The 15,071-nt window shown below is 32.3% G+C and overlaps 2 protein-coding genes across 2 annotated transcripts; both read left to right on the top strand.

Annotated features, from left to right (window-relative positions):
* The first annotated feature begins 68 nt into the window (after positions 1–68).
* LOC128168143 (uncharacterized) lies at positions 69–4,314 on the top strand. Its single transcript, XM_052834255.1, has 4 exons — positions 69–214; positions 1,601–1,678; positions 2,521–2,571; positions 2,830–4,314. The coding sequence occupies exons 1-4, from the start codon at positions 201–203 to the stop codon at positions 3,170–3,172; spliced, it is 486 nt and encodes a 161-aa protein (XP_052690215.1). The 5' UTR covers positions 69–200; the 3' UTR covers positions 3,173–4,314.
* A 3,262-nt stretch (positions 4,315–7,576) lies between these two features.
* On the top strand, positions 7,577–14,062 carry LOC128168141 (monocyte to macrophage differentiation factor-like). Its single transcript, XM_052834250.1, has 9 exons — positions 7,577–7,823; positions 9,129–9,207; positions 9,364–9,427; positions 9,566–9,647; positions 9,775–9,932; positions 10,137–10,211; positions 10,708–10,809; positions 11,172–11,241; positions 11,372–14,062. Exons 3-9 carry the CDS (start codon positions 9,384–9,386, stop codon positions 11,573–11,575), a joined length of 735 nt encoding a protein of 244 aa, XP_052690210.1. The 5' UTR covers positions 7,577–7,823; positions 9,129–9,207; positions 9,364–9,383; the 3' UTR covers positions 11,576–14,062.
* Positions 14,063–15,071: the final 1,009 nt, after the last annotated feature.

Here is a 15,071-nt window from a genome sequence, read left to right as displayed (position 1 = left end):
ATTGATTTTAGAATAAATTTTGAACGACTTTTTAAATATGTTGAATCTGGTCTATTTCCATATATTTTGCCGGAGAAATTTATGCTATGGGATTTGTTACTCATCATATTTGTACATCCGGTTGTTCCCTTACGACAATGATCAATATATGATCTCTCTATTTTATTCAATTCAAAGACTCCCATGCTAAGCTGTTGCACATGACATCCGAGAGGTAAACAATTTGTACCAGATAATTGGAAACGAATTATTGAAAAAGCATGAATTATTGAATAGTTATTCCAGGGCGCATTGACTTTAGACAACTTTCTGTTAATGAATTACAGATTAAGTTTAGTCCTTAGTCACTTACAGAGTGCATAATTCTGTGCATGCCGGATGTTCATTTTTTTTTAAATATGTTTTGTTTCTTTACCAAATTTCCACGTAATTATTTTATGGTATTCGTCACATGGATATTTATATTCTCTTTTGAGAAGTGGACAGGCATAGCCTACATAGGCTATGCCTGTCCACTTCTCAAAAGAGAATAGGGTATTTATTGCTGCTGCGATCACGACTATGACAAACCTCTAAATTTCTCATGTAGTATTGTTGTTTATTACATGATGTTTTGATTCTTGCATAGAAAATATATTGTTTAAGATGATATTTGTAAACCATGATTGACCTATAGCAGTGATTTTGAAGGAATCAAGTCAAGTCGTACCCAACCCGACTCGCACCCAAACCAACTCGTACCCAAATATTTGAGTACGACTTCACTAGTCAACTCGTACCCACAGGGAAAAATATATTTATACTAAGAAAATAAAATACAATAGTTTTCATTCATATGTTATGTTTTTTATTTCTGTTTTATTTAACTTTAAATTAACTTTGCCTGTTGCCTAGTCCATTTGATTACTCAAAAAATATGTTTAAATTATAAAACAATATCTAATATAGTGATTTACTTACCGTTTTCTTGCAGGAAACACACCTCTCTTGAACCATGTTGATCTTCCAAATGGGATGAAAATATGTGTTTCTACTTAATTATGAGCAGCATGTTTATTTTGTGCTGACAAACTCATTGGTTGATTGGTTGAACGGAATCACATAAAGCAATTAATTTTATTTTTAATTGATGATAGTTAACCTGCTCATTGTCATTCTTTGATCCGTCCGTATTCAAGAACAGAACTATAGTATGCTAGATTTTTTTTAACAAATTCTTTTAAATTTGTTATACAATTCGCAATTTGTTATACAATTCGCATATTAATGTTATCGATAATATACAAAACATAACAACATACGAATAAAAGCCATTCATTTTATTTTCTTATAATAAATATTGATCTGCCCGTAGTGAACCACATAGTTTTGGGTACGACCTGACCATTTGAGTACGAGTTGGTTTGGGTCCGAGTCGGGTTGGATACGACTTGACTGTAATTCATTTTGAATGTGATGGTCAATTGATAACTTTTTTAACATCAGTGTACATATCATGAGGGATAGGCCAAAAATAGTTATGGGATGGTGTGGTTACTATAGGCATTTTTTACTTTCCAAGAAGTATTTAATCAATAAATTGATGATTTTTATTTTACAGAGGTAAAAAGAGACAAAGAAATGATGACTGTGAAGATTGTTACCCCATTTCTAAAAGAATTAACCGATTACAGATAGAGTATGTAGACCTATTGTACTTTGATTTTAAGATAGCTTTCACCCAAGAAGTATCGATATGCAAGCTGAAATTCGAAGAAAGATACTCTTACTGTTTGTTCTCGGTGTCTAATTTTATCTTATCATTCTACATGTAATTGAACATTCTGAACAATCTGGCTAAAGAGTTGACTAGCCATAGTACCGTACTACTGTCCATGTAAATAAAATATGCAAAGAACTACCGTTATATTTGATATGAGTCAAATTTGGCCTCCATAATTTGGCATTTTAAAAAGTGTTTCAGGTACATTGAAAAACTACTTGGAAAATGCGCCATTTTATGCCAAAAATGGTGGGAAAAGTTTACTAACTTACTAGTAACTTTTTGATATCATATTTCAAAATTGTGGGCATTTGGATCAAAATGAAAATTAGGAAGAAAATTCACATGTAAATTTGTTCAAAGGAATCAAAGAATTACAGTGAATTTAGGGAGCCATATTAGGCCGTTATCTTATATAGTCCTTTGCTTATACATGTAATAATTTTAAAATTTGGACTTTGATTTATTATTCTCTAAGTTATTTTTTTTACATAGCTTATGAAAATATTTGACACCAGAAAAATTCTTTGGAAATTTTATGACTGAGTTTATCTCTTTATCTTCCTCATAACTCCTATAAAACGACCTCTTCACTTAAAAAAAAGCAATGTTACATGCCACAGTGAAATAGTTGAACACTATAAACAGGGTGTTTCTTAGGACAGACTCCCTTAACTGGACTTGTGATTAAAGGATTAAATTTGTTGCATAATTTATGTGATTTTCAATAATTTTTATTTTTCATCTTGTCATTGCAGATCAGTTTCCAATCCAAGTACTAGCTGTGTACATCCAGCTCAGACAATGGGGTAAGTGAGGGTTTTAAACTCGTAAATTGTAATTCATAATGTATATATTTAGGAATTTCATGTTTACATTGTATTCTTAATGACTGTTTTTCAGCATATAGATCAGGGTGAATTAAAAAAAGTGAATCAATTTAGAATCTAAGTTTGTTTTGAATTTATTAAAAAGCGTTGCAGATTCCATATTTTTAAATCATATTATGGATAAATGGTGTTGTTAATATTTTTTTCTGATATTAATAGATTGTTATTTTTTTTCAGAGTTTGTATTCCTAAAGCCCTCCCAAATGAACCGGTTGATCTTCATTCACACTCCCAGTGTAGTAGCAATACCCAAATCCAGTGTGATTCCCACAATGCCAATCACCTGTCAGAAGTTAACCCCCCATCAACCTCCACCAATAACAACCTCAATGCTGAGAACCCCGCCTGCCTGGCCTGTAATATGGGTCAAGGTGACCCGTATTACCAGGAGTTGATGCAAGGTTACGACCCCGAGCTGAGGGAAGAAGACAATCCTCATTACTTCAGCATTAATAGACTTCTGTTTGAGGCCCACGCCAGTAGAACAGGGCGACACAGAACGGACTTCTCGAACACATGACTTGTTTTCACTGGCCTTCAGTTCTGATGTATGGCAACAGATCTGTTTGTTGTTTTAATGTGTGATGTTGAACTCGGAGTGGCTGCTGATAGATAAATGGTGGGAGAGAATGCTTTTGGTTTCCGTTAGTTACAAGATATGTTATTTATTTGTGTATCAGACAGTACAATATCATTAATCTAGTGATTTATAGATTCTTCATTTTTTTTCACTTTGTAACTAGTCTGTGTGGAAACACTGTATAATCATGTATTCCTATTTTGATTTGTATTGAATAGTTTTTGAATACATCCATTCAGCAAAAATTAGGTTTTAGTTTAAATGTTCTTAATAATGTAGATTTTTTTTTCATTTACCTCATCAGCTTATTAATTAAAAAAATAAATATGGCTAATGCTTGAGAATGTTGAAATCTCTGTGTGTCATATCCAGTTATATGCAAATGAAATAGAAAACAAAGTGGGTTGTCTTTAAAAGAATTTTGAAAAAAGCTTTCCTCATAAATAATGTTCACTGTACAGTGATGAATTTTTTAACAGTTCGCAGATGCATATTATAAAACAGAATGAAAATCGTGTCACTCTGATGTGACTTAATTACATGATTTTCTACAGTTTGTTTGCCTGGTAATTGTGAATTGAAGTTGTAATTAGTCAATCTCTGGAACAGGAGGAGGGGTGGGATACTAGAAGGAGTCAGTGTACATAGGGGGCTGGTTGCTGAATTAGACCACCCACACCAGTGCTGACAGCAAAACACTCCCTACTATAGTGATGTCTTGATTTTCTTGATAACTCTATCTTGAAGTTCCAAAGTTAGAAGAAAATCTACATTAATGATTTGTTAAAATAAAATAATTTATATACTGGCATTTGTTATGACAACTTGGCTAATGAAAGCAAACCTCTGTCTCTAGATCTGTCTCTGGCATTCTAACAACCAAACTATTTTAATAACAACTTAGAATTGTATACAAATCATTGTCAGTGCATGTGTATGTATAAATTTCAATTATTTTAAGGAAAAACACATTTCCAATATATTATACTTACATTAATTTCTGTATAACGTAGGTCTGTTATATGGTAGTATTTACCATTGCCTAGTACATTATACCGGTATATTAAAAAAATCGAACAATTTAGGTGACTTATGTATTAATAAAAATTCATTTAGTGATTTACACAGGATACCTGCTAATGAAAACAATAGGTATTTTAAGAAGTATTTTAAACGTCAATTTTTATTTTAGAAACTATGTGTCTGATAACGAAATCCAATTATGCTCATTTTTGTAGCTATAGTGATAAATTTTTCGCAAAAAAGGGAAAAAAACACTTAATTTTTGCAATTCAGTGCGCAACTTTGCGATAAAACGCGGAACCCTTGCCATACTTTCGCGAATAAACGCGTACCTTTCGCTTTATAACGCAAATATGCTACGATATAGCGCTTAACTTTCGAGAATAAACGTGAAACTTAAATATTACTATCGTTTTAAAGAGTTGGTCTGTGCTCCATATTTTTGTCATAGCCTTACGAAGAACGAACCATTTGAATCAACAAAAACTTGGAGCAATGACCCATTAAATTAGCAATATCATTTTGTATTCCAACAATCGAACGTTTTAGAAAAATAATAGAAGTCTATAAGTCGCATTTAAAATTAATGATTTAGCCATATCACTACTATTCATTAAATACGAAGCATTTCCTTGCACACAATAGTGTGTGTTAAAATATGGACTAAATTCTTTAGTTTATTTACTTATACTCTACGTCTAAAAATAGTTGACTCAAAAGAAGATGGGGGAACAAGATAGCGCAAATGCCCATTTGGTTTTGTCGTAAAAAACAATTTCAAAATTATTTGTTCCAACCAAATATACTAGATGATGTTATATTACAAGTTTACAAAAGCTCAATTTCTAACTACATTCAGTGTTGAATATTTTATCAAACGATAAGAAAAAAAATAAATTCTAAAGTTTTGGTGGTATCGAACCCACAACCTAAAAACCCTAGCTCTATAATGTTACCTAATATCTGGTGCTCTTACCACTGAGCCATTTCGGCCACAACAAACTTCAGTGTTAAATGCTAAATGCAACTTCAACCACGAATTTACGGACTTGTAGTATTTCTCTAAAACGTTCAATTGTTGGGATACAAAGTATAGAGAGTCATCTCTCCACGTTTTTGTTGATTGAAATCTATTTGATTTCCTTTAAACCTTTTATAGACTTTGACAAAAATATGGAGCCCAGACCCACTCTATGAAAGAAAAGGCATTGAAGTTCTAAAAATGACACTATTTGGAGGTTTTGACACGCATACGCCAGTTTAAATCAACTTATTCTAAATATTTAACATATTTAAAGGTTATAAATCGATGTTATGGTAAATATACATTGTTTTCAATAATTTAGAAAGAAATTATGAGATTTGTTCATATTTTAATTTTTTCCCCATATAGGCAGTTTACACGCCTTATTCACCCATCTTCTTTCTTTTGAAACTTTACAATTTTTATTTCTTTACCTGTCTCAGAAATCGTATTTGACACTTTCACCAACTTATAAAAGTAAAGTGTGATCAATTTACGTACTGATCAATGATCGCCATTTTTTATGAAAATAAAACTACAATAGATGCAGATACTTTTGAAAAAGTCTGGGGTTGGTGAGGGGGTTAAAAAGTCTTTCTTCGATTAGTAAAGTAACAAAGTCAGTCAAAGTAAAATATACTCATATAAAATACCTGCGAGTTGTATGGTACTCTACACTGAAACCTACTTATCTATTAAAAACAAGTACATACAGTACAACCTACTTATCTAGCATGTTGTATTTTTGCTTACACTAAAGTGGTAAATTACAATATTACAATACAATTTGCATATAAAATTTTAACTCATGTTGCTTTAAAAAGATGGTTACATGCGTACGTAACGGTAGGTAAGTATCAGGTGCGGTCCCTTCCTGTAGATTTTTCAGTTGCAATTTCGTTAATGAAATTGACATGTCTAGTGCTTTATAAATTCCAACAATAAAAATGTTAACAAACCCACGAAAAAGTGTCTGAAAGTTTCAAGTATATTTATTTAAATTTGGTAGAGCAAGTTCCAGTTCAACGACAGCTCAAAACTTATGGTTTATTGTTCATTTTGAATCATTTTGATGATCGATAATCTATTTCATGTCTTTTATTCAGGGACTTGTGATTGGGGTCAATTTTCAACAAGATCATTTTTCAATGGGTGCATTTCATCAGAGATAAGACAATAATTAAAATTTAAGCTGTTGAAAAATGATCCGAGGTTTAAAATTCACAGCATTTGTTCTCAATTTTCAACGTTGAAAAAGTCTCCCAGATCAATATTCAACGTTGAAAAATGACCCTGGGTCATATTCAATTTATTTGAATCTCAATTTAAGGTATCCGATCCATATTAGGACCTAATTTTTCCAACCTTGAATATCCGCCATGTATTTAAAACTTTGATATTAATTTAAAGCATTTTAGAGTATAAAAAGATTTACCGAGAGAGTTATTCAAAAATATTATTAACTAAGCAGTAATTGATTAATGAAGATTGCATTATGGTCTATAGGAACAAGCACATTTTTTAAAATATAAAATTAAATACTTTGAATATCAAGAAATGCTTTGGTGGAAAGATGTATTTTATCATTAGAAATAAAAAAACTATTGAAAATAAATTTTATATCGTATAGATTTTTTTAAAACTAATTTTTATAGAATAAAAGCGAAGGGGAACAACTCTTCAAGAAAAGGAAAAGGTCATTAATTAGGACACATTCCACTCTTGCATATTGATACTTAAATATGAAAATAAGTTTCAAGTATACTGAGTATTAAGCCAATACAAATCTGCTATGCATCCAGATTCATTGAATCTGGGGCTTTTATGGATCGGATACTTTAATATAGCATTGAATCATGATTTTTTGAAGTATACACTCTCATAACTGCCGCGGTGTGTGCATACAAATTGAGTAACGCGCGTTAGCGCGTTATGAAAATTTGTATGCACACACCGCGGCAGTTATGAGAGTGTATACTTCAAAAAAATCATGATTTAATGCTTATATTTACATTTTTTAACTTCTTGCCTTGTCTGCAAATGTGAATTATACCTTAAAATTCCGATCTTATCCTAAGGGTAAGTTAACATTAATGGAAGAGCCACAGTAACAGCCACAAGCGTGAACTTTGATTTTCGCTTGTGACGTTGCAGTTTACAGCGTTCAACGTTTGTGACGTCATAATAAAACTCGTCAATTTGACCTTTGACTACTTGTTGCATTTAGAGGCATTTAAACATCACGGAATTTAATGGAAAAACACAGTAGAATGTAAATATTATTATTTGAAGGTTTTCGGGATAAAATAAATCTTCTCCGGATTTTCAATCGCCATTCCGGAAAATCTTATTTTATACTTGAACGACGCGTTCATCTAAACGCTTATTTAAACGTGATTTTTAATGAACGTGACATGGTGATAGAAACACTGTGTTAGAAACGGGTGAACAAACTTGGGGAGTTTCACAAAATACGCGCGGGCTGCCTTTAAAACAAAAGAAGATGTTGATCATGCTGTAGGCGTGATATGCTGACATAATGGCGTGAGTTTGTCTTTGATAATCAGACAGCAATGTCATGAATCTTGATTTTACGGTTCATACATGTTCTATATCCACTCTTGATGTTAATCAGTGAATCACTCTTTTTGTCTCTGGATGTTAATCGTTCATTTATTTTCGGCCTCCGAAATTTACTTCGTTGAAATATAATTAACAACACATCTGGTGCTGTTGATTTACGTGCATCTTTTATTGTGCTATCACAGTATCACTCGGGATTAGCTTACTGTGAGAATTTCTATAGATTCAGTTTTCACATAGCTTTCCGGCACGGGATCTGGGGGTTAATGACAATGTAAATGTTGTATATGCATGTATATTTTTTTAGTACCCTTGCTTTCAAGTCCCTAAAAAGACTGGTGATAAAGGACAAATATGATTTTAATATTCTGAAACATTACTGATGAATGACGAACCTGCTCCTGAGTTCACACCTGGTGCCCCTAGGGGATTTAGTATGTACACTATCTTAGTATCTCTCCTTCACGGTATAATGATTTTCTAATGATTGGTATAAATGTATCCCTGTTTTAGTTATTACTCAAACAATAAATTGCAGTGAATCAGCATCATTTACCAATACGATATATGAATATGTGAGGGTATGAAGTACAATATACCAATGTCAGAGGTGTATACACTGTACATAATTGTCTCTGTAGGTTGTTCTGGTCCTGTTATTTTAAGACAGTTTAACCCTATAGTGACACTCCCACTAAAGCAATGAATCCTTTAACCACATGCCCCAAAGTTGCCTTTTGATATTCAGGACTGACATTACACGCTGCCACTGCAAATACTGTGGACGGGCTCAGTTATGACTGACAGTGTATGACAGGGTATGAGGTAGCTCACCAACAACTGCACAGACTGGGTAACTGGCTGACAGTGAACACAACGACATACTCCAAGAAGACAATACGGTGTTGAACAAGATGCTCTCCATTAGTACTGATTAATACTGTTACTGCTGACAGCTGATGTCTGTCACTGCTGACAGCTGATGTCTGTCACTGCTGACAGCCGATGTCTGTCACTGTTGACAGCCAATGTCTGTCACTGCTGACAGCCGATGTCTGTCACTGCTGACAGCTGATGTCGCAGTGTACTTTCCACTTGTATAATCATGTGTCATACTTATGGTGTCTACATGTACCAGAAAATAAAAAAAAATCTGTATCACTTAACCTGAAACATTAAAATATAAAATGGTTTTAGTATGTTAATATTTGGTAGCAGTTTCTATTCATTTCATATGTATTTGAATTATACTTTTTTCTAACCTAGGATTCCATAGAGATGTGCAGTATTATTTCCATCCAGTCAAGCATGCAGATAAATGAAATAGTGATAATCTCTTGCTGAAGTAAGTGAATTAATTTGTGGTCAATATGAAATGAACGTTGATTTGGATTTAGATATATGATATTGATTAAATTAGTTTATCTGTGTACCATGTCACTAGATCCTTAGATTTTTTATTCATGACATTTGATAACTTTGACTTCTGTTACAATTATAGAAACAGAGCAGTGGATCACCATGAAAACGATCAAAAGAGTATCATCTCACTACGACTTTAGAAGGTATCAGTGCAGGCAAAAAAGTTAGAATACCAATCCTATAACTAAACATCCTATGACCCAAACACATGTACTGGTATACTGTTATTTATTTTCATTTATGTTTAACTGTCTTAATTAGATTTATTCATTTGTTATCAGGCTGATGAATCCAAGAGCAAAGAAAGGGGAGGCATATAAACCTACCGATGTTGAGCACATGGCAAACATAATTACACATGGGGTAAGGGATAAATAATGTAAGAGCCTTTAATGCAGCAGTTTGTTGTATAGGAATTGGGAGACTTTGTTGTATAGGAATGGAGTAGATAAGATCTTTGAATATTGATTGCTCTTCCTTATACTGACAGGGCTGCATTCCTCTCAGTGTTCTAGCCATGCTGTGGATGCTGTACATCTCTCAGACTCGGCTCCAGTTTGTGATTGCATTGGTGTATGGATGGGCGCTAATTGCACTATTTTCTGTTTCTTGTACATTTCACTCCCTGGCTTTCTGCGGAAAATTTCAGTATGTATATGAAATGTATAGAGTGTTATAACCAATATTTTTACCCATTCTTATTTTTTACTAAGATTATAGAACACTACTATGTCCATTTTTGCTAAAGAAGAAAACTTCAGAAATATTTTTCTGAAGAGTTTTTTTTTTGCATTTAAAGCAAAATATTCATGAGTGCAAGAGTACATTCAATTGAGATTCCTTTTATTGTAGACGGTTGAAGAATTTTTTCCATATTGCTGACAGAGCTGTAATTTACATATTCATAGCCTCCTCCTACTCACCTTGGTAAGGATATCCGGGACAGATGCACCATCTGATCAAGACTAAAATAAGACTTAAAACTGTTTAATGGTGAACAAATAATGAGTTTGTCAAAGACATGTTGATTTTCCAAGAAGATAGCTAAGGTGGTATGAGACATCTCTTGATATTATTGTGGATAAAAGTACATTATAATCAAAACACTTTCACCGCTTTAAATTTGTCTAATTTTATATTATTTGACCAAAAAATATGTTTCAAAATTTTTTTGAAAAGGTAAAAATTATAAAAGCCCCCGCATGATTCGAACTCATGACTCATGACAGATTTGTATTCAATGCTCTAACCCATTGCACTACGCTATTAGTTAACAGTTTTGGGAAAGAAAAAAGTTTATAAATTATGCTTGATTTTATTTTTTTTTTGATCGGAAATACGTCACAAAATGGAGGTGTCCCATACCACCTTAAATGTTATCCATCATGGATACCGTAATAGGTGTGTATTGTTTGTATTGAAGGTTAACATTGCGAGATTTTAGTGGAATTGAAGATGAAATGATGTGGCTGATTTGGATTATGGCTGTGATTGGAATTGTTTATTCATACACTTTTCATGAAAAGTAAGAAAAACCAAGTACAGTGGTGTTTTATAACACTGTATGCCTGCTTATAACATTTTACTGGTTGAAATGTTTAAATAAAAAGCTGTGTTGTAATGTTTGATAAAAAGCTAAACTAATGACTTGGTTCTTTTAAAATTCATCCTGTTGATATAATGTTTTTGCTTATAACATAAAAAAACCATTGACATTTTGGTCTTGCTGTTAAAGAACCAAGCAACATGACCTAGCTAAATTACATGTATTTATAATTTATAGGTATATTTATTTTGAAGATTACCAGAATTTGAAAAATTAGAATGATATTTAACTAAATTTAGTTAAAAATGCATTTTTACCTCTATCTCACACCTTTGTCACAGGTACAAGATACTGGAGATCATTCTCTATCTTATTATTGGCGTGTGTCCAGCTGCTGTTGCTTTTATGATGGTATGTAAATTTAGAACATTTTTATCATGTAAAAGTGTACATAGAGCTATCTGTAAGACAATTCTTAAATTTATTCTAAAAATTATAAAATTATTTTTCACTGGATATTTTTTCATCTGTTTCCTTTCAGAGAGAACCTTCAGGAATATATGAGCTGTTTTTGGGAGGACTGTCTTTTATTACTGGTGTTGTCTTCTTCAAGAGTGATGGCGTCATTCCCTTTGCTCATGCCATCTGGCACCTCTTTGTCCTGGTTGGCACAATGTTCCATTTTTATGCCATTAATTTATACTTATTAGGCCAAGAAGTTGATGAAATCATGATGACAAAATAAGCAATGTGTTTACAGGGTACTATACAATGTTTATACATGTAGGACATCAAGGTCCTCAGTCTGTGATTTTTTCCCCTTATTTACTTTATATAAGTTGATTTTCCCTTCTTACCTCAGTTATGTTACATGTAGATGTTTATTATACATTTAGTAAGGACTGAGTTTTCTTTGTTGTATTAGTGACATGAATCATAACATTTTAGATGTACAGAACCTAAATCATTGCCATGGTTACCTGTTATTTATTATCAGGTTGTTTTACTTAATGACCATTAACATCGCACACATTATAAACATTACAGAGCAGGCTGATTTTCCTAGTCAAATTGAAAAAGAATGGCTGGTTTTCAACAAAATGGGTACTTTATACAGGGTTATTTTTGCCCTTTGTAATATTTATTAATTAAAATTAGAACTTCCATCCGCTCCCCGGTTTTCTATATGTCGCGACATATAGAAAACCTGGGAGTGGATGGCAAGATGGATGGAAGCGGATGGCAAGGAACATAAATTACGGTAAAGATCTGGCAATTAATAATTATCAGGAAATTTTCAGGCATTTAAAAATTATTATTTGGTTTACAGTACCAGGACTTTTGAGTTTGTCATCTTTAAAGATATTTTCTCTTTTTTCCTTAGTGTCAACCTTACATAATGTACCGGTAAATAAATTGTGAGTTTTTGTTAAGGGTATAAAAGCTTAATAGACATTATATAATGAATAATTAACAGGTGCTACATTTAGTAAAATGGATGTAGGAAAACTTACAGTCTGATTAAAACCACCCCTTCTCCTAACAATGGTCATGGGCCTTGATGAGTGTAAGGAGAAGCAGAATGGTTTGAATCAGACTGGAAAACTTTTTGTTTTTTTGTACTTAGAATTCAACAAAGGTTCTTACTCTGTCACAATCTTTTCTAGAATGTCTGTAAAAAATATTTGAATATAATTAAATGAACGTACTTTTACAAAGAGCAAAGACTGACAAAGCTCGTATTTTGTTTATGTTTATTTTAATGAATGGCATGTTGTCAATATATTTTTCTATCATATCAGAGTTATTTTTTTGAACAAAGTACATTTATTTACTTAAATGTTTATGTATTTGTTACTTTTAGAAAATAAAGTTTCTGTGAAGCGGTATTTTTTTTAATACTCTGTATTTTATATACTACAGTATTCATTTTTTATCCCATTGTAAGTTCATCTTAGATTAAGTTGGTCTCTGTTCTCAGTTAGCTCCCTTTATGTCACAGCATGATAAACTGCAAACCAACTTTTATTCGCGATAACTTTATTTCATGATTTAAAAGAAAACTTGTTCATGGCAACTTATTTTCGCGACAAAGCCTTATCAACATCCATTTGGTCAATTAACCATACAACAATACTTGGTTTGCGGCAAGAAATATTTGCAATGATGAGGCTCTCGTGAATCTCGCAAAAGTTTACGAATAAAAGTTACTACATTAAGGTATATTTGAATAAAAAGTAATTTCCTTTATGTTGTTTTGATGAAATTTTGTTTTTATTACTGTTTATAATCCGTTTTTTTTCTCTCATGAAAGTCTGTCTCAAATTAATGCATGTTTCTATAGAAAAACAACGTTCAATGTATTATGTAAGTTACGTGTATTGCTGATTTTTATAGGTATGTGTTTTTCTTAAACTTTGATTTCAATTAGTTCTGTTCTTCTTGACAAGTGAGTCAACTGTTAAAAACATTACATTTTTTTCACATTCCTGTACGTGCTCATTCATCTTTCAGCAGACTGAATTGTCAACAGAGTAAGTAACATCAAATCTGCCTTAAAATTTTAAATTACCAGTATATTTTTAATGTACATATATATCCATGTACTATTATTAGTGAACGTTCCTATTTCTTCAAACAAGCTCTCCTATATATAGTAAAAAAAAAATAGCCATGACCATCTGCACTTTTAAGGTTTCATTTTCCTATGAAATGTAGTCATATATTTTTTTAAAAGAGAGTGTCTTTATACATTCATATTAATTAAAACCTGCAGCTGACAGTGAAGTCGAGCTGGATCTGTATATTTGTATCTTATCAGGTGTAACAGGAATATGTAGGTGAAAGGAGATATGGCAGTGATATTTGTTTAACAGATTCTTGCCTCTGTTTTGATACATGCGTCTCTCGTTATTGTACATTGCATTTGATGGAATTTGTTGAGTCTTCTTCCTCTATGAATTTTGGGAGTTTATAGAGTTGCATTTTTGCATGACTGTATAATTATTTATTTTGCTACATTTTGTAGTTCATAATACATTATGGTGCAGATTATCTATTTATCATGATTTTGAAGAGTTTTATTTATTATATGACAGAATACCTGACTATTTTGAAGTCTAATGTACCTTTTAGAGTTAATTATACCTGATTGTTGTAAAATGAATGTATGTACATGTACCTACATGTACTTTCATCTCATTGATTTCATATAAAACATTCATTCACAATCTATTTTATTTTTATTATTCATTCTGTTTTTGAGATGGATATAATTTTACCAATATGAAATAAGGTACAATACACAAGTTGTTGGCAAGGGAGACCCATTTGATAAAAATTTGAATGTACCTTTAAATTTCATGTATACTGGGCCCAGTTGTTTTAACCCACCATCACCCCACAAAAAACCATGAAACAATTATGCGGTATATATTGCATGTTATGCAAGCCCTTGGATAAAAGTTCAGTTTTGGGTTTGATACAAGGTTACCCTCTTTAGCCTGTGGATAAGAGTATGATACATATAAATTATCGTAATTGTAACCCGATCCAAAAGGTCAGATTTCGTCTTGTTGCTAGGCACTGAACATCTGATCAATTAAGATTCAAAGTGTTGACGAGTTTGATCTAATGATCTGCGTCTGGCAACCAGAAGTGATCCACTCTGGGTAAAGTTACTGTTATGATGATATATTTATTTTGTTATACTTTCATGTTAAATACTGAAATCTGATTGGTTAAGACGCAGTTAATAATATTTACTATTACCCTCAGCGTTAGCAACGCACTTGGCAACGGGTAACATTAAAAAATATTACATGCGCGAAAATTATGCGCGTACGGTTCGCTGTAGAATTCACGTTATTCCTATATAAAAGCAGTAAAATTTTTTTAAAAATTTTAAAAAAGACATTCAGTATAACAAAATAAATAGTGCCTGTTTGGGAGGATAACAGTTGAAATCGACACCCCTCGAAAACCATTGTCAACCTCCGCTTCGCGTCGGTTGACAATGGTTTTCTCGGGGTGTCAATTTCAACTGTTACCCTCCCAAACAGGCACTATTTATATAATATAACCTACAACTGAAAATTTATAATTACTAAACTATCTCATATGGACAATCATACAATGAACAAGGCCATTTTAAAACTTAAGACGCACTAAAATCATTCATTGCACGTCATCAGTTTCAGAGAGGAGTGAAAAGGATTCAAAAATTATTCCCTGTATGCGGT

The sequence above is a fragment of the Crassostrea angulata genome, chromosome 10 (assembly GCF_025612915.1).
Source record: "Crassostrea angulata isolate pt1a10 chromosome 10, ASM2561291v2, whole genome shotgun sequence".
NCBI lineage: Eukaryota > Metazoa > Mollusca > Bivalvia > Ostreida > Ostreidae > Magallana > Magallana angulata.
The sequence above is the reverse complement of the archived record's forward strand: the minus strand, read 5'-3'. Positions and strand labels throughout refer to the sequence as shown.